Raw genomic sequence first — 18,782 nt, 5'->3', positions numbered from 1 at the left:
TGCGACACAAAACTCATGATTCCGGCGAAGAAGAAAGCGGTTTTATTTCAAAACGGCTGCATAGCAGACATAAAGTGCATTACATAGGAAGTAGAAGCCACTATTTCATACCCTATGTAGTGTACTTGTAAAGGCAGTAGTGAGAGGATTGGAACACAGCCTGTGTTTAGATGGTGCCGTCCATGCTGTCACGTCTTTGGAGTTTATTCAAACCTCTGCAGGTATTACTGAAAATGTCATTTCTTCTTTAGGTCAGTGTAGATAATCAAGAGCTGCAGATTGTTTTTTATTTATTATTATAGACGGTAAGTTGGTTTAATGCAGTGTTTGATTAGTGTTAGTTTAGTTTCTCTTCACAGTTAGCAGGCTTTATGCAGTGTAAGCGGTATGTTATTGTTATTAATAAAAGGCATTGTAAACAGCTGTTACAGCTGCACAGCGGCTCAGAGGCATTTCATTTAAACATTCAGAAGAACAGTTTCCGGTTTGGACACAGATTAGTGCTCCATAACAACATCAACTACCTTCTCACTTGCTGACCTTGGGCTGTAGGCAGCAGGAGCCTATTTCGGTTTTTAGAGCAATAAACAATATCACAGTGCAGCTTTATAGAAATCCGGAAGTTGATTTAGACCTAATGAGCAAAACCAGATGATACAGTAGCACGGGGAAACTCCCTGAGACAACATGAGGAAGAAACCTGGAGAGGCACAGACTCAAAAGGGAACCTCTTCTGGGTGACACAGGGTAGTGGGGTTATAGATCATTACAGTATACAGGTGTAGAAGAGTAAAGACACTGGACAGCGTGTTGAAAGGATGTTCAGTATGAGCATATTGTGAATAAGAGTCCTGTGATGAGCACAGGACAGACTTTATGATTACAGCAGCAGTCACCTGGTGTCCAGGTGAGATTATCCATTGAAGCAAGGGTGAGAATTAGGTATAAATTGTTTTTTGGAAGTATAATCTATAGGCTGTCTGTGTGGGACCATCCACAACAGCAGAAAGTGAGTCAAAAGTGCAGAAAGATCCATTTTTAGACTAAGAGGAATTATTTTATATGCCATCTATAGATAGATAGATAGATAGATAGATAGAGAGATGGCCCAGAAATGACTGTGATGGGAATTAAAAATCTGTTGTTCATTGTTAGAAATTTGGCAAAGCTCAATCAAGAGACTGGATTGATCTTCAGATTCTCACTGTTCGTTTGCACTCTTGGAGTATCTTCAGTTCAGCTGTTTGACCAACAGAACTTCATAAACTCTACATCAGTTCAATCTACAGATGGGAAAGACCTTGCTTATGTAGAGAGGAGAGAAGAAGATATATTCAGAGACTTAAGTCACATTTAACATAAAATTAGAGAGTCAGAGATAAACATGAATGAACCTAACACTTTAGCAAATTCTCCTGAAGTCAGAGTCAAATAATTAAAGGCAAACATTTCTTCACATTGTCTTATGTTTTCCCTTGAAGATTTTTTCTAAACAGAAGCGTTTGCCATGGAGGTATTGACGCACTTCTGTCGCCGCACAGCATGTGCCCTGCTGCCCAGATCACTGAGCAAAGCATGCAGAAGGAGTCATCACTGCCATCCACAAGCGTCACAGCGCACAGCTCGTGTTTCCTCCAAACCAGTGATTCCAACACCTCTTGTATCACGGCTCTTCCAGCCTTCAAACCTCCGTGAAGGCCAGGACATGGGGGACATGACATGCCGCAGCCAGAGACTGATGCTGCAGGCTGGTCTCATTCACAGCTCCAACCCAGGCTGCTTCTACTACCTTCCTGCTGCCCTGCGCTCCATGGAGAAGCTAGTGAGGCTCATTGATGAGGAAATGCAGGCCATTGGTGGGCAGAAAGTGGACATGCCAGCTCTGTGTGGAGCGGAGCTCTGGAAGCAGAGTGGGCGCTGGGAGCTCATGGGGAAGGAGATGTTCAGGCTGCGGGATCGACACAATGCGGAGTACTGTCTCGGCCCAACACACGAGGAGGCAGTCACAGAACTGCTGGCATCTCAGAGCACATTGTCTTATAAACAGCTGCCACTGCTGCTTTACCAGGTATTGGCTACAGAATGGAATTTCTCTGTTATACTTTATGTTGTACTTTATAGACTTCATGTATAGTTATGATTTTTGCAGGTCACCCGGAAATTTCGTGACGAGCAGAAGCCGAAGTTTGGATTGCTCCGAGGCCGAGAGTTCTACATGAAAGACATGTACTCATTTGACATCAGTGAGGAAGCTGCTCTCCACACCTACCACTCTGTGTGCCACGCCTACTCTCGTCTGTTTGACCGTCTTGGGCTGAGCTGGGTACAGGTGCAGGCTGCTACTGGCAATATTGGGGGAACGCTCTCACATGAGTTTCATCTGCCGGCTGATATAGGGGAAGACCGTCTGCTTATGTGTGGGAATTGTGGCTTCTCTGCTAACGTTGAAACCATGGAACCGGGTCAAACTGACTGCCCTCAGTGCCACACGACTCAGCTCACTGAGTCAAAAGGCATTGAACTGGGACATACCTTCTATCTTGGAACGAAATATTCCAAAGTGTTCAATGCCACGTTTGTTAATGCTCAGAACAAGCCTTCAGTGACAGAGATGGGCTGTTTTGGCCTCGGCGTTAATCGCATCCTTGCTGCATCTATTGAGGTGCTCTCCTCTGAGGAGTCCATTCGATGGCCTGGGCTACTCGCGCCGTATCAAGTTTGCATCCTTCCCCCTAAAAAGGGCAGCAAAGCCAGTGAAGCCATCCACTTGGCAGAAGAACTCGCCCAAAGTTTAGGAAACAGTTTACCAAATCTAAAAGGAGAGGTGGTTCTGGATGACAGAACCCAGTTGACCATTGGGAAGCGGCTAAAAGACGCTAACATGCTGGGTTACCCGTATGTGGTGGTGGTTGGGCATAAGGCCATGGAGGAGCAGCCTGTCTTTGAGGTGGTATGTCAGCATAGTGGGGAGACCATGTTCCTCAGTAAAGACGCCTTGCTGCACTTTTTGACTGGAGTCGAGACAATCTAACACATGGATTCTAAACTTGAATCCTGTACAGTTTCCAGCTTTCCATGCTTCAAGCATGAGCTGGATTAGGTGTGTTGGGAAAATCTAAAAGAAAATCTGTGAGCTAATATATCTGAGCCACTTTGGGGTGCATAACTTCGTATGATCTGTAACATGAGGGAGCATTTAATACAGAAAGGTTTTTGGTATTGATATCATGGCAGTATGTATCAAATATGATGCTTCCCACTTGTACTGATAATGACCTTCTTTTAATAAAGCTGATCTGTTTATACTTCTGCTTCCAGCAATTATGTTTTCAGTTTTTTTTTTTTTAACATTTAAACATTTTATTACATTTCTTTGAAAATACGTGCTCAGAGAACACCTTTAGGCAAAGTGTATTTTGCATATATCTATTTCTGAGAGCAGTGAGTGTTGGGTAGTAACAGACTTCATAATCTGGATTGTGTAATGATTACAAAAAGCAAGTACTTACAACAAGAGTAGGATGCATTTGAAACTATCTGTAATAAGATATTTATCATTAACTTTACTCTTTACTATTTACTCTTTCCTTTGTTGATTACATTTTTGTGTCAGTGAATCAGTCGGTGTATTATTTACTGCATAGTAGCTGTGAGTTAACACTGTTCATTCTTATTTATGTTTCTTATTTTTCTCTCTCTATATAACTTTGTAAGCCTTTTTAATTCTAGCTAGGTAGTCTGTTTTAAGTACTGTTTACTCTGTAAGCATGTGACATTTATGAAGGATTACAATAGATTATACACTGGCTCTTGATGTATCATTATTGCTTAAAATGTAGCCACTTCACCAACAGGATTTTTAAACAAATTCAGAAAATCAACAGTTTTCCCACAGAAATTTAACTGTTTTGCCACAGTGTTACATTTTGCTTTGTGTTTGTTTTGTAGTGGTGGCTCAGTGGTTAAGGCTCTGGGTTACTGAGCAGAAGGTTGGGGGTTCAAGCTGCCACTGTTGGGCCCCTGAGCAAGGCCCTTAACCCTCTCTGCTCCAGGGTGCTGTATCATGGCTGACCCTGCGCTCTGACCCCAACTTCCTAACAAGCTGGGATATGTGATAAAAGAATTTCACTGTGCTGTAATGTATATGTGACAAATAAAGACTTCTTCTTCTTCTTTATAGTCCCCCAGAAATCAAAATTAGTGTTTCAGAGCTTTTTGTACTTATCCCTAGTGTACAATAACAAAAGATAGTGTACAAAAAATCAAAACTGTTGTTTTAGAGATATTCTAGTTTTAATTTCATAGTTCATCACTTCTGGGAAAACAATTAATTTTTTGATGAGTCATCCTGTACTAGTCTTGTGTACATCCAGTTTAATGCACTATAGAACAGTGGTTCTCAAGTCCAGGGACCCCCAAGGGTTCTGAAGCATAGCCACAGGGTCAGTGATTATTTTTATTTTTATTATTATTTTATTTTTAATTTTATTATTTTATTTTTTTTGTTACAGTGGTGAAAATCACAACTCACCATTATCAAAGTTATTATATTTAGGGGTCCAAGCACCACAGTATTGTTGTATATAAAGTGTTGTATAAATTGAGGAATAGAAAGCTCTATGGCTGCATAAATATTATTTGACAAATTTTAAATAATGTTCATAAAATAAATTTGCACTGAGGGGGTCAGTGGATTCAGAAAGTTTGAGAACCCTGCTCTAGAACATATTACTCTACAATAGCAGCTCATTAGCAGCAAACATGGTTTGTTGGTGTGTTTTTGGCCGTGAACGTTGAAGCAAATTATCCCCTTTTCCAACCGTGTCTTGGAAGAGAAAAATGGTCGGTGTTCATTGCTTAGGTATAGGGTTGAGGTTAAAGGTTCTCCAGACCACACGGTGGCGCTAAACAGCTCCAGCAGGTTCGTAAACTCCTTCGAGCGACGTTTTAGAGTGACGTATTGGGGTGACGTCAACTCCCGGAAGTAGCGGAACGCACATGTGTTTACTAACTGTATAACGCCGGACTGTAGTGCCTGTCGTTTCATGTTTCGTGTGAAAGTGATTTAAAGTCCAGTTTGTAATGCAGTAAATGGTATAACGGTCTTGTCATAAAAATACACTATAGGAGACAAAAGCAATGGCTTCACAGGCCCGTGAGGAAGAAAGCGATGATGGCATGGACGAGTTTATGGAGAAATTTAAGACGCACAAATACCAGAATGCGTTCAGTGAAAGCAACTGGGAGGAGGTAAGAATGCACAAGTCTGTAACAGCTGTTTGCTGATTAGTAGAGCATATAATGCGTTTTCCTGTCAAAAGTTAATTTCTTGCATAATGGTTTTAATAAAAGGGTTTAGCTGTTGGCGTCCCATAAAGGTTATTATTATTATTATTATTATTATTATTATTATTATTAACTTATTTAGTATATTAGCGGTTGTAGTCACAAACTTATTAAACTGTGATAATCTTGCATCCTAGGAGTTTGATAAAGTGCCCATGTTCATGAAGTCTGCTCCAGAGGATATAGACCCCGTTAAACATCCTGAACTTGCCTGTCTCCAGTCCATTATTCATGATGATGACCGACCACCTGAGGGTATGAGAAAGTCCAGGGGTGGAGCTGGACCTGATCCAACACCTCCTATATCCTTAAAGCAAGGAACAACACACTTCACACCTTTATGCAGCTTCTTGTTTCCACCCTCTTGACTTTGGGTTTGACTGTGCCCAGGTGGGAGGTGCTGGATCAGGTCAGACTCCGCCCCCTGGACTTTTGGTTTTGCAGCAAGCAGTACTTAGGAGGATATCTCCTGTATACAGCTCCTCAGGCTGTTGTAATTGTTTAAGCAGAGGATTTAGTTAAAGTGTTTTAAATATACAATACTTCATTTTACTCAACCTAACTCTACTTCCTCCCCTACAGAGCAAGCAAAGAGTCTAAAGGATGAGGGCAATGAGTACTTTAAGGAAAAGAACTATCAGAAAGCTATAGTGTCCTACACAGCGGGCCTGAAAAAAAACTCTGCGGACTCAGACCTAAATGCTATCCTTTATACCAATCGTGCTGCAGCCCACTTCCATCTAGGTGAATATATTTCTCTTAAAGTGTAAAGTGTTTTCTTGGTCATGTGTGGCACTGGAATAAGCTACAGACGGGGACAAATTAAAGGAAATATCAACATAAATGGCTTGGTAAACTGTTGAGCCACTACAGACAACCAGAACAGGTTGTTTGCTTTGACACATATCCTACAAGTTTCTGGAACTATACTGGGCAAATGAACACCATACTTTCAAAAGATATTCACTCAGTCAGTGTTGTGATGGAGAGTGTTCAATTGGTGTTTAAGCCATAGCATATGATTTTAATCATTTTCATCCTCATGAAACCATTCAGTGAACCTTGTGCCTTGTGGATAGGGGAGGGGTCATCCTGGATGAGACCACTCCTATCAGGAAAGAAATGGATCATCATAATATAAATGTGATCAGTCAGAAGAACTTTGAATTGTTTTGCAGTGATGCTTCCCTCTGAGGGGACAAGTGGATGCAAACAAATGCCCACACTGTATAACTCGGCCATAAACATGATTTTTTTTCCCTTTAATTTGTCGCCTGTCTGTATATTGATTTGGTTTTTCTGCCTTGATCTTAAACACAAAGTAAAACACTGTATTGTGCAGGAAAGGAAACAATATTTAGCTGTTATAGAGGATTACCTCCTAATGTACAGCAGTAATAGCATATATTTCCACAATGCATTTATACCACAATTGGATTTTTGTTCACCTTCTGTAGGAAATATGCGATCGGCTTTGAATGATGCAACCGCTGCACGGAAACTGAAACCAGGCCATATTAAAGCCATCATCAGAGGTGGATAGCAATCTCAACAATAATGCACACATTTTCAATATAATATATGTAGTTTGATACATATAAATTGCTACTTAATCAAATTACTAGTAATCAATTAACAACAGTCTCTAAGCATTGTGTGTGTGTGTGTGTGTGTGTGTGTGTGTGTGCGCGTGTATAGGAGCCCAGTGCTGTATGGAGCTGCGAAATTATGCAGATGCTTTGCAGTGGTGTGATGAAGGCCTCAGGGTTCAGCCTACCGATAAGAAACTGCAGGAGCTCAGAGCCACTGCAGACAAACAGAAGGTAGGCAGAGCCAGGACTGGCAGCTATATAAATAATTAATATAAATAAAAATAACCACCCTGTGAATTAGTTAGACTGTATATGGTATATTGCATATTTCCTGTCTTTAATTCTTATGCATAGGAATGATCTGATCTATGATAGTATTATAGCTACATTTTCCATAGTATTAAGACTGTATTTATCTTGTTACGAAGACGTTTGCATGTCTGTTATAGAGGGCAGCAGAACGAGATGCCAGAAAGGCTAAGGCTAAAGAGAAAAAGCAGCAGAGCGAGAGAGGTGCACTGTTGGCTGCTATTAAGGTAAAGCCTTGTATTACATGCATACATTCAGCACAGATTGCCTTCCAACAGTTGAAACTGATCAAGATGCTGTCTGGAGCAGGAGCGTGGCATTAGGCTTCTAAAGGCTGAGAAGGTTCAGCACAGGGGCTCTGACAGTGAGGAGGATGATGAAGGATCCACAGCAGCTATGGCAGAGTTGAGTCTGGATGGACTGAGTTCTCAGGAAGCCACAGGAGCGCAGGTGTACCTGGATGAGCAGGGCGCCCTCCACTGGCCTGTGCTGTTCCTTTACCCTGAGCACAGACAGACCGACTTCATCTCAGCCTTCTGCGAAAACTCCAGGTCTGCATTCATCAGTCATGATCTTACAATCATTCGTGTACGGTAGAGTCCAATACAAAGAACCTTAATATTACTTCACTAATATGATTACAGCTCATTAATATAAATCAAAAAAGCTTGGTTGTATTTCCTCAGAGCAGCAGCATGTGTAAGGCAATATTTGGGGTGACAGAAGATTGAAAAAAAAAATGATGCGAATGGTGTGAAGAAAATATTTATAAGTAGCCTAATGTAGGATTAAATAGCAAACATAGCTGTAAATTATTATTAGTTGTTTTTTTTTATGCCAATGCATTGTTGAATTCTTAGATCTGATTGGTCAGAAGGTGGTGTTTAGTTTTCTATAACAGTAGGTCCAATAGGGCCAGCTGTTCAGCAATTCAAATCACATCTTCCAACATGTTACTGTTTCTATAGTAACAACTCATTCACAGGAATTTGTATGTTCTACGATATGATGGACGATGTACGCAATCTAAGGCTACTAATAAATTGATTAATAAGTGTTATGTAACAAGGAAAAATGCATAATTGTTGATACAGGAAGTGTTCGTTTAGGAGACGTTTATTTAACATTTATATGACATAAACTGACATTAAAAGTGGCGTTTATTAACTTCAAGTGAGAAAATAAAAGAAAGCTGCCATAAGTAATAACAGGAGTTAACTTGTTTCATGGATTTTCCACAACATTAAATTTGACTATAAACAGTTAAAAAGCAGGATGTGTCGTTCATTAATAAATGAAAACAGCAAATCGCTGTTGTATAAGAGGAACAAAACACTTCAGGATGTGCTGTTATACAAAAATAATCCACTTACAGTCACATTACATCACATCACCCTGTCATTGATTATTTTTCTATAACTACATGCCCTGTCACATTTTATTCCTATAATAATAAATAATAAAATAAATACAGTTATTGGTATAAGACCCACTTTTGGACCCTACTGTATGTGTGTGAGTTACAGAGTCATCTGGTCATTTCACAGTGTGTCTTTTGCTTGCTGTTCAGCTTTATAGATCACTTAGCCGTCATGTTTGGAGAGGAACTTCCTCCATGGGACACAGATAGAAAATATCAGCCGCAAAATCTTCAGGTCAGTCTGGGACTCCAGTTCAATCCAAATCAATATGTTTAATTCAGTGTAGCATGAACTGGATTTTTTCTCTTTTGTCTTAATAATTGTCTTTTTTGTAATTTTTGACACATCCTAGTCTTCATATTTAACTTGTTATTATAGCTGTTTTTTGAAGACCACGAGAAGGGGCACCTTTATGAAGTGGATCTGGAGACAACTCTTCTACATGTCCTACAGCATCCAGGGTAATTTTCCCATTTAAAGATCTGTCGAATCTAAAGTCGAATAATTTGTTAAAAGTAATATAGAATGTGCTATTCTGATGGAATCCTTTATTCTTTGTTTAGGTGCTCTGTGAAGGCTGGAACACCAAGCTTCATCATATTGGTAAAAGGGTCACCATTTTGTAAACAGTTTTTATCAGGAAAGAAGGTCCACAGACTGAAATGAAAGATGGTTAAAGGACACTGAGTGTATTGGCCATTGATGAAGCATCTGTTATATTTTGGTTTTGCTTCATGTCCGGAATAAGTGACTGCTGATGGGTGAGATGACCTTTGCAAAAGGTCAAATTCCTGTTAATAATCAGTATTCCCCAATTCACCCAAAGCGCATTTTAATGTACCAACAAGACACCTACACAGAAGCCTACAGGTAAAAAAAACAAAACAAAAAAACACGACTTTATAAAAGACAATGAATAAATAGAGCAAGATGTAATGAAAACACTGTCTTCTTGGATCAAGTAAAGAACTACATCCTAAAAATAATTCTACCCCCTTTGGAAAACGGTTTATATAAATAAATGCCTTTCCAAAAACATTAAGATTTTGCTCCAGATTTTTTTGTATGCTCAGAAGCATGTATCCTGTGACCCCTTGCTTTTAATTATTTATAGTTACGTTTATCCTTGTGGAATGTCCACAAGACAAGTTAGTTCTTGTTATTGCGTACATTAAAAAAGCAATAAACAGTCGTTAAATCACCAGCCTCTCCTTTTCTCTCACTTGAAGTTAATAAGAGAAAAAAATGCAGCATGTCATGTTACCAAGAAACCATCTGTCCTGAAGAATCTCCTGTGGCATTACAGAGTGCTGAGCACTTCACCATATCAACAGTTCTGTTGTTTTTTTGGTTTTTTTTGGTTAAATAAAAACATTCTTTTTGTTATTCCATTTGTTATTAGACTTAGATTGTCTTGCATGGGCTGTGTGGAATTTGTATGGCAGACAATCTACATAAACATGTCTAAAGTCTACATACAAATTACTTACTGTGAATGAGTTGTGACTATAGAAATGGTAAAATATGTGAGTGAGCATATTAATATAAACCTACCGCCAGCTCTCCAGACTGTACTGGACGAATTTACCTAATGATTCAAATCTGTAATTATTTATTTACAGTGACCTGCTAACTGCTTGTATTAAGCTAGATTACTTGAATTCAAGGTCACTTTAATGCTGGCAATCAGGCCTTTTATTTATTTCTTTATATTTATTATTATAACTGGCCTGTAGCCTGTGACCCCATGTGTTTTCCTCAATCTAGCCTTTGTAAGAAAAAAAAAAAAAGAAAAGAAAACCCCTGCTGTGAAGTAAACATTCTTGAAAAGAAAGGTAGACCAATGCACAAAGGAGAAATAATCAGAAAACAACAGCTGTTAGTTTGGAGTTAAAAGTGTATTTTCAGTATGACATGGTTTCAGTGTATTGCAATAACAGGAACTTTTCCTGTTTATAATGTTAAATATGTAAAACTGTATTCACTCCTTTTTCAAACAATAGTAGTAACCATTGTATTTGGTTTGACTGAGCAGTCCAGGATACCCCATGAAAATCCCCTTTACAAAGCATCCACATGAATGATAATTCAGTCCCAGGCAGTCCAGTGCTCACAGGCCTTTTCTTTTACTCTCACGCAGACAGAGATCTGCCCAGAGGTCGTTTATCCTGAGGCTGTATGCTCTGCAGCAGTCTCCTCACCATTCCCAACTTCCCGTTTTTCACCAGTTCCCTTGACAGCTCTGCCACTTCATCAGTGTATGTTCTGGACAACAGCTTGAGCTCTGCCTGGACTGTGTCAGTGCCATGTCTCTCCTCAGCCTGCTTTACACATTCCTCCAACTGGGATAAAATGTGACTGATGTCCCCTGTGCTCTTAGCAAAACTGGTCAACAGAGCCTCTAGCAGGAAGTGCAGTGCCTGCTGCTGATAGCTTCCAGGTCGTTCCAGCGCCAGTGATTGTCTGAAGCAGTCGATGGCATTCTCCTCCTCTCCTTTAAGCAGCAAGCAGCGGCCACGCAGGAGCTGTATTTCTGGCAGAGTGGAACCCAGTGGGCACTTCAAGGCCTGCGCCAGGCTGACCAAAGCCTGATTCACTGCCATCTCATCCACCATTATACTCTCCTTCACAGCATCCACACCCATGTAGTAGTAGACCTGTCAGAAGAAAGATGTCATGGAGGAGTTACACATTTTAATATATAGTAAAGGTTTGTAATATTTTAAATATTTGAGCCTCGTGTATCAAGCTGGATATGAACATCATTTTTTCATCAATTGTTTGAAGGAGCCTTTACAAAAGAAATGTGGTGTTCTTGAATATCTAGTTTGGAAAAATGTTCATATCCTATGAGAGTTTGTGCAAATCTTTGTGTAAGCACACTCATTAATGTGAACCTCAAACGATAGGCTTCAGATTGTCTAACTGGCCTGAGTTACTGCAGTTTTATGCTGCCAGGCTTATTTATTTCAATTATACACAGAAATTTAATTAATTTAGGAGACAATCTTTCACCGTTTAGCTGTAATATCTGTCATTGTAAGTACTCTCTGAGTTTTACCTTTTATGGAGTTTTGTGGGCGTCACTAAATATAAATCAGTTGTGTCACGAACAAGATTTGCACTTTATGGCTGAATGCCGTTTATCAACATATGCACATGAGTACGAAATAAATGAGCATTACAGATTTTATCTGGTAAAACTATTTTTAGTTTGGTTTGGCCTACGAAAACATTTACAAACAGCTTTTCTAAAAGAAATTAGTAACTGCTCCTTTAATGTATGATTCAATTCAATTAAATTTTATTTTGTATAGTGCTTTTAACAGTGGACATTATCACAAAGCAGCTTTACAGAAATCCATATGGATATGGATATGGATTTAGATCCCTAAAGAGCAAGTCAGGGGAGACAGTGGCAAGGAAAAACTCGCCAAGATGACATGAGGATGAATACTTGAGAGGAACCAGACTCAGAAAGGAAACCCATCCTCTTCTGGATGACACCCAGTAGTGCAATTATGAGTCATTACTCATGTATGATCAAGTATGATGACTGGTACTAACATGCCATGCACTGTTATGTAGAACATAGTAGTTGTATTTCTTTCTTTCTGTCTGGCGTCTTGTCTCACCTGTCCCATCTCTAGATGAGTCCTGAGACATGGCTGAACACTCAACACCCGCTCAAGGTCAGCTCGGGCCTCTCTCAGGTCCTGACGGTCAGGAATCCCACTCAGTCCCTGCTTTGCCTCGTCTAAGGCTTTAACATAGTTTGTGAGTTTAAGCTGGACAGAAAATGGAAAACAGCTGTTAACCAGTGTTTTACTGATTTTTTAGACATGCACAATGCTTAGAAATGAAAGAAAACTGAGGAAAAGTTGACTGGGTCAGTTTATAATGAAAGGGTAGTTGATATTACCTCTGACATTTTCATAAACCTACACTGCAATCTGTAATCAATTGGACAGTAATGTAACTCTGTGGTTTTCCTTTATGTTATGTATCCAAGTGCTGACTTTGACATGGCTAATGTATGGTGTATACTGTGTTACTTGTGTAGCGATCCTCCAGACACAAATACCACATATATAATCAACTTTAGACCTTTTGTTAGCTCTCTCATGCTTAAACTGTTGATGCAACAACATAATGATGGAATATGTATTAAAAAGACTACAGTCTCCTCCAAAAGTATTGGAACGGCAAGGGCGATGCTTTGTTTTTGCTATACACTGAAGATTTGGTTTGAGATCAAAAGGTGAATATGAGATAGATCAGAATTTCAGCATTCATTTCCTGATATTTACATCTAGATGTATTAAACAACTTGGAACGTGGCACCTTTGATGGCAGACCACCCAATTTTTAGGTGAAATAGATAGTCATAAAGTAAATAAAACTTAATATTTGTTTACATATCCCATGCTTGCAATAACTGCATCAAGCTGGTGACCCACTGACATTACCAAACTGTTGCATTCTTCTTTGGTGATGCTTTTCCAGGCTTGTACCACAGCTTCTCAGCTTCTGTCAGTTGTTGTTTGCTTTGGGGGGTTTCTCCCTTCAGTCCCCTCTTCAGGAGGTGAAATGCTGCTCAATTGGGTTAAGGTCTGGTGATTGACTTGGCCAGTCTAAAACCTTCCACTTTTTCCCCTTAATGAAGTCTTTGTTGTGTTGGCAGTGTTTTGGGTCATTGTCTTGCTGCATGATGAAGTTCCTCCCAATTAGATTGGAAGCATTTCTCTGTAAATTGGCAGACAGAATGTTTCTGTAAACTTTGAATTCATTCTGCTGATACCATCATATCAACAATAAAGATTACTGAGCCCATTCCAGAAGCAGCCATGCAAACCTTGACCATGACATCCGTGCCTGACCGATGAGCTAGTATGTTTCTACCTTGGCATTTCCATCACTTTGGTAGAGGTTAAACTTGGTTACAGAACTTTTCTCTGTATTTCTTTGTGAATTCCAATCTGGCCTTCTGATTCTTACTGCTGATGAGTGGTTTGCATCTTGTGGTATGGTCTCTATATTTCTGCTTTCAAAGTCTTCTTCGAAAGGTGGATTGTGATACATTCACCCCTGCCCTGTGGAGGTTGTTGGTGATGTCACTGACTGATTTTTTGGGGGTTTTCTTCACAGCTCTCACAATGTTTCTGGGTTCAAACAAAAGGTGCCATGTTCTAAGTTTTTTAACAGACATAAATTTCAGGAAATAAAAGCTGAGAATCTGATCTATTGTCTCATATTCATCTTTTTATCTCCAGCCCAGATGTCTTCAGTGCATAGCAAAAACTCATGAATTGGCCTTGACATTCCAATACTTTAGGAGGGGACTGTATATCTATATACTATGTGGTGTTTGGGAGCTGTACATACCTTAGCTCGAGTGCAGTACGCTTTCCAGTTTAGCTCTGCATCAGGCAGCACATTCAGGGCCATGTTACAGATGCCTATTGACATCTCATGTTTGCCTGACTGAAAAAACACGTTGGCTAACTGATTCAGTGTAAATGCGTCATCTGTGGCCAGTTTGATTCCCTGTAAACACACCGAAACAAGATAATTTCTTACTGTTTATTATTTCAGTAATTCTTGGTAACTAATTAAGTAGCATACCAGCCATTTTCTTTAGAATATCAACTGAATTATGTCTGTGGGACATGTAAGGCTGACAGTATTGATGCAGGCCTGAGGAGAACTAGTTCAACTCTATAAATATTGGGGCATTTTTTCCCCCAAGGCAGAACTGAAATCAATCATCACTGACAAGAATGTTGATATGTCTCCCTTTTCTGGAAAAAAAAATCAAAACTTATAATCCTGTAATCCATCAATAAAGGATTATGAAACATTTCTGTAATATGTTTGGAGATTTTTTCATAGATTGTTGAATCAAATGTGTTAAAAGCTCTACAGAATTTATAGTTATGTATCTTTGGAAGATTAGCTTCCTTTTGGACAAACAGAAACAGACGTAACTGGAAATACTTTTTACTGTATTACTCCCTTGTTCAAAAGTACAACTTTGACAAGACATTATCTCATGTCTTATCCTAAGACCTTAAGTTTTTAGAGTGTAAGTGTTTTGAATGTGCATAAGTCTTTAAACATACATTAATCATACTTTAAACATACATTAACTGCCTAAACAACTGCCCTCAGACCTCCATTATAAGTGAATTTTGAGCAAACAGGAATGCAGATCACATTATATAAAGCAAATGTAACATGTATTAACCTTGTAACATCTTGTAGTGCCTAAAACAATGGTCCTTTACATAATGTTGTGGAGCTAAAATAAAAATCTGTGCTAAGAAGCTCAGAACATATGAGCAGCAAAAGAGAATAGTCACAATTTAAACAAGAAAAACAGGAGATCTATTTTCCTGTCTAGAGGGTTGTAATGTAAGCATGTGGAGTAAAACAATATTTCTCATCAAACATACAGAACAACCCTTTAAAGTTAGGATACAATCTATACATCAGTTATACCAGGAAGTTAGCTAATTAGTGTTAACATCCCTTAACACCTTAATAACTATCTACAGAGCAACAGTATAACTGCATAGCTTCTGATATGTCTGGATTAACATACAGTACCGATCCATAGCACGACAGCGGCTCAGATCCAGACAGGCCACAGTCATGAACTGACATTGGGACAATGGAGAACTCGTCTTTCCTCTCAAGCATGAGACCAATGTAACACCAGGAAAGAGCTAAGAACACAGGTAGTTCAGTCAGCATAAAAGACTATGTATGGAGACGAGGCAATCATGACATTAGAAACTGGACAGGCAGGTCTGTGACACATGGGCTCTTATTTAACAGCATGTCAACCTCCTACATAAATCACTCTGACTTGTAAAAGGCATATACTGTAAAGTAATAAAAACAAGCTATCAAGGCATACATAAGCTGCAGCAAAGCCAAATAAGAAACTAAAAGTAAATGGCCAAAGTAAAAGCTAAAGTTTTTGTTGGTGATCATGGTAATAAGACATGAATGTTTACCTTTGAGGTGTGTTGTGTCTGATTTAAGAGTCTCTGCTAGCAATGCCAGACCCTTGTTGAAGTGTGCAAGCCTAGTATACTCTATATCCTTTGAATCGTTGACAATATGATATAATCTATAAAGGCAAAAAGATTTCAAAAGAATGTATGTCTGGAGAAACTTATTGCTTCTCTATGATTAAAGTAGCCAGCATTTGGCTGAGGTATAGTTATAGTCACATTAAAAGTTGAGAAGTTCATACCTTATGTGAATTGTTGCCATTTTGAAATACCAGCTCCACTTCTCTTCTTTAGGTACCTGTAAAAATCAACAGTCAGATAATGTATAAATTTCTGTATAAATTATATATAAATAAATATTATATATAAATAAATAAAGGCTTTTCCTGGAGGGCTAAAGTCTTACCAGTTCACCTCCATAGTGAAGAGCTCGGTTATACAAAGTGAGTGCAGTGGTCAGTCTTTCCTGCAGGTCTTCCTCTCGCTCCAGCTCCACATCATGAGGCTGGGCGAATGCTTGCTCTATCAGGCAGCGTGCTGCCCTGAGCCTGCCCTCTGTTGGGCTCTCACTGGTCTCCAGATCCATGAGAACTTTCACACGTTCTAGACACTCACTCTCCTCACCATCCCGTTTGAGCCTCTCATACACGTGGGCTAGGTTGGCCCAGGCGTTGAGGTTTCCTGGATCCTCCTGACAGATGCTACGGAAAACCTCCTTAGCTTCTTCCAGCTCGTCAAGATGGTAGGCTAGTAAGCCCAGCACGTTTCGTATAGCATACTGCAACCTACCTGTCTCAGCCTCAAGCTCAGCCCGTAGGTTCTCACGCTTCATCTGCGTGTCACGGAGGCGCAGGGTGACTGGACCGTTTGACTCGATGTTTAGATTCAGCAGCAGGTGAAAGTGTCCAGGGATGAAGGGCAAGCCTTCAATCAGAGACTGAAGGTCCTCCTTTGTGCTCTCCTCCATGGTTGTCTCTTCACCACCAAACATACTAATAGTGATAGAGCCAGACAATAGAAATGCTGTAATGTTGTGACAAGGACAGGAAATACAGGTTTACCATGGCGAAGCAAATCCAGGGGAGGAGTGAAGAATGATGTGGTTTGACAAGTGCTTCTCCCTTTCAGTATTGGTTTCCTGCACTCACTAGTCAATACATGTGAAGTTAGAAGAGAGGAATTGTGTAGACAGGTGTGTGAACAGTAATGCACGTCTGATGACACACCTGCTTTGCCATCAACAATGTTGTATTTTTTTTCTAAACAACCCCAAGGAAAGTTCCCATTTCCAAAATTTTCTGTTAAGTTAATGGAGTCTATTATGTGCTGCTGTCATGCATTGCTTTGAATACTTTTTTATATGAAAAAAGCACTTCAGAGAAATAGAGCTTGCTTACAGTAAGCTTCTGTTTTGGAGCCAAGTTTGATATGCTGTGGTTTGAGGTCTGGTGTTCTCGTGACTGACATCACAGCTGTCATTGTATCATAGGTACGAGCTGTAGATCATCTCAGCTGTGATGCTATTCATGATAACACACAACCTTGAGTGTCCTACTGCTTTTATACAATAGTTTACAAGGTATGGAGAAAAGTAAAGCAAAAAGTAATCCCACCACAAGTGGCTTGTTGCTATGCAACAAGGTAGGCCTACTGTAGAAGGGCTCTCAACCAGTGATCTGCGGAATGATACATTTTTGGTCAATAAACCATGTTGTTATCAGATGTAACAGCGTGACCAAATGGCTTGTTAAACAATCAGATGGTTGACACGAAGCCCAGCCAAACACTTCCAGTCCAGCAGGCAGTTTTCCAAACAAGTTTTTTCAGCCATTTGTCCTGAGGTCATGGCTTAAACCATTGAATTTTTTTATGCTCTGCATATTTTCCTGGATATTTGTACTTGTAAGAAAAAAATTGACTATTACACGTTTTACCCAATGAAAATATGTTTTCCAGTTTCCCAAATATTAAAAACATTAAAATAGTTCCAGTCAGTTTTGACCAAATGGTAAGCCAAGCATCTTTAGAATATGATATAAACATTTTTCCTGTAAACAGTCAACACCAAGATATGTAGCATGTGTTGGGGTATTTGTTTTATTAATTGCCAAAAAGACAAAAAGACACTACTGAAGTTCAAATATATCTGAATTCACACTGTACTGTATATCGACTACAATCATTTTGCATTTCCTCTGCTGACCACTAGATGTCAGCTGAGTGCTGGTGCTGGAATAAGTAGCACCCTGAAAAGATATGAACATAAAAAGCACATGTAGAAAAATGCATTCCTCAAGATAATTTATTAGGTCCCTAAAATTAAAATACAGCAGCATGTTCATAAAGAACGATTAGCTCCTTTATGCAGGAACAATGCAAATACAGCCAAAGCTAGTCAGAAAGCTCTGCTTCATGTTGGAGTAACTAAATCCTAGCTGATCCCATCTGTTTACTTAAGCATGAGAAGTCCTTAATGTCTGCTGTGAGAGATTACCTTTTCCCCCTGCTGTTCTGTTTTCCTGCATGATGACTTTTCCACTGTGTTACCTGCAGAGTTTTAATGATATTATCTTTCTAAACTCTTTTAGTCTGCTAGCTCTTCAGTCTGCTCACTCTGTTCTCTACTTCCATATCTGACAGACCCATTCATCAAGTATGTATGAGTTTAAGAGTATATTATTAGCAATTCCTAAAGGGAGATTCGTTTAAAAGCAGCAGGGACTAATTGAGTTTCAAGAAATATGCTGTTTGAAACTCCAGTGGAAGAAGTCAGCTTATTATTCTACCCCTATAGATAATATAATATAATATAATGTAAATATAATGTAAATAATATAAAAATTAACCAAGAGATCTTAATCTAATCTTCTATATATAGGCTCATCATATATTATATTATCTTGCAATGCTGATACAGTGACATGTATTCTGAGAATGAAGAAGGGATGACTGATCAGTCCTACTGTTAGGTCACTCATGCAAGGATGGGCCAAAATACATCAAAATGTATCGTCATACTTATAATAAAATACTCCAACTGTAAAAATACTTTAAATAAAATACAGTATATTTGCCTGTCTAACTCCAAGTGT

At 39.2% G+C, this 18,782-nt stretch overlaps 3 protein-coding genes across 4 annotated transcripts; 2 read left to right on the top strand and 1 right to left on the bottom strand.

Annotated features, from left to right (window-relative positions):
* Positions 1 to 33: 33 nt before the first annotated feature.
* On the top strand, positions 34 to 4,177 carry pars2 (prolyl-tRNA synthetase 2, mitochondrial). 2 transcript variants are annotated; one of them, XM_026918061.3, is made up of 3 exons: positions 34 to 221; positions 1,482 to 2,068; positions 2,150 to 4,177. In XM_026918061.3, exons 2-3 carry the CDS (start codon positions 1,508 to 1,510, stop codon positions 3,029 to 3,031), a joined length of 1,443 nt encoding a protein of 480 aa, XP_026773862.3. In that variant the 5' UTR covers positions 34 to 221; positions 1,482 to 1,507; the 3' UTR covers positions 3,032 to 4,177. The 2 variants fall into 2 exon arrangements, with proteins under 2 accessions (XP_026773862.3, XP_026773871.3); XM_026918070.3 differs by having other exon boundaries at positions 34 to 305.
* Positions 4,178 to 4,955: 778 nt separating this feature from the next.
* Positions 4,956 to 10,054, top strand: ttc4 (tetratricopeptide repeat domain 4). Its single transcript, XM_026918081.3, has 10 exons — positions 4,956 to 5,250; positions 5,484 to 5,601; positions 5,929 to 6,090; positions 6,804 to 6,881; positions 7,045 to 7,169; positions 7,388 to 7,474; positions 7,557 to 7,798; positions 8,818 to 8,902; positions 9,047 to 9,129; positions 9,232 to 10,054. Exons 1-10 carry the CDS (start codon positions 5,140 to 5,142, stop codon positions 9,332 to 9,334), a joined length of 1,194 nt encoding a protein of 397 aa, XP_026773882.3. The 5' UTR covers positions 4,956 to 5,139; the 3' UTR covers positions 9,335 to 10,054.
* Positions 10,055 to 10,476: 422 nt separating this feature from the next.
* On the bottom strand, positions 10,477 to 16,741 carry ttc22 (tetratricopeptide repeat domain 22). Its single transcript, XM_026913045.3, has 7 exons — positions 16,097 to 16,741; positions 15,933 to 15,988; positions 15,691 to 15,806; positions 15,278 to 15,396; positions 14,054 to 14,215; positions 12,304 to 12,456; positions 10,477 to 11,325 (listed from the first exon to the last, which is right to left on the bottom strand). Exons 1-7 carry the CDS (start codon positions 16,679 to 16,681, stop codon positions 10,801 to 10,803), a joined length of 1,716 nt encoding a protein of 571 aa, XP_026768846.3. The 5' UTR covers positions 16,682 to 16,741; the 3' UTR covers positions 10,477 to 10,800.
* Between the last annotated feature and the right edge of the window lie 2,041 nt (positions 16,742 to 18,782).

This window comes from Pangasianodon hypophthalmus, chromosome 2, assembly GCF_027358585.1.
Source record: "Pangasianodon hypophthalmus isolate fPanHyp1 chromosome 2, fPanHyp1.pri, whole genome shotgun sequence".
Classification (NCBI taxonomy): Eukaryota; Metazoa; Chordata; class Actinopteri; order Siluriformes; family Pangasiidae; genus Pangasianodon; species Pangasianodon hypophthalmus.
The sequence above is the reverse complement of the archived record's forward strand: the minus strand, read 5'-3'. Positions and strand labels throughout refer to the sequence as shown.

Excerpts from the sequence above, each read along its gene's own strand:
- ttc22 (XM_026913045.3), bottom strand. The coding sequence starts at position 16,681 with ATGTTTGGTGGTGAAGAGACAACCATGGAGGAGAGCACAAAGGAGGAC. Across the intron at positions 14,216-15,277 it reads CGCTGTCGTGCTATGGATCG|GGAATCAAACTGGCCACAGA; the intron begins GTACTGTATGTT and ends GTGTGTTTACAG. Across the intron at positions 12,457-14,053 it reads CGTACTGCACTCGAGCTAAG|CTTAAACTCACAAACTATGT; the intron begins GTATGTACAGCT and ends TTTTCTGTCCAG.
- ttc4 (XM_026918081.3), top strand. The coding sequence starts at position 5,140 with ATGGCTTCACAGGCCCGTGAGGAAGAAAGCGATGATGGCATGGACGAG. Across the intron at positions 7,475-7,556 it reads CACTGTTGGCTGCTATTAAG|GAGCGTGGCATTAGGCTTCT; the intron begins GTAAAGCCTTGT and ends TGTCTGGAGCAG. Across the intron at positions 8,903-9,046 it reads ATCAGCCGCAAAATCTTCAG|CTGTTTTTTGAAGACCACGA; the intron begins GTCAGTCTGGGA and ends TTGTTATTATAG.
- pars2 (XM_026918061.3), top strand. The coding sequence starts at position 1,508 with ATGGAGGTATTGACGCACTTCTGTCGCCGCACAGCATGTGCCCTGCTG. Across the intron at positions 2,069-2,149 it reads TGCCACTGCTGCTTTACCAG|GTCACCCGGAAATTTCGTGA; the intron begins GTATTGGCTACA and ends TGATTTTTGCAG.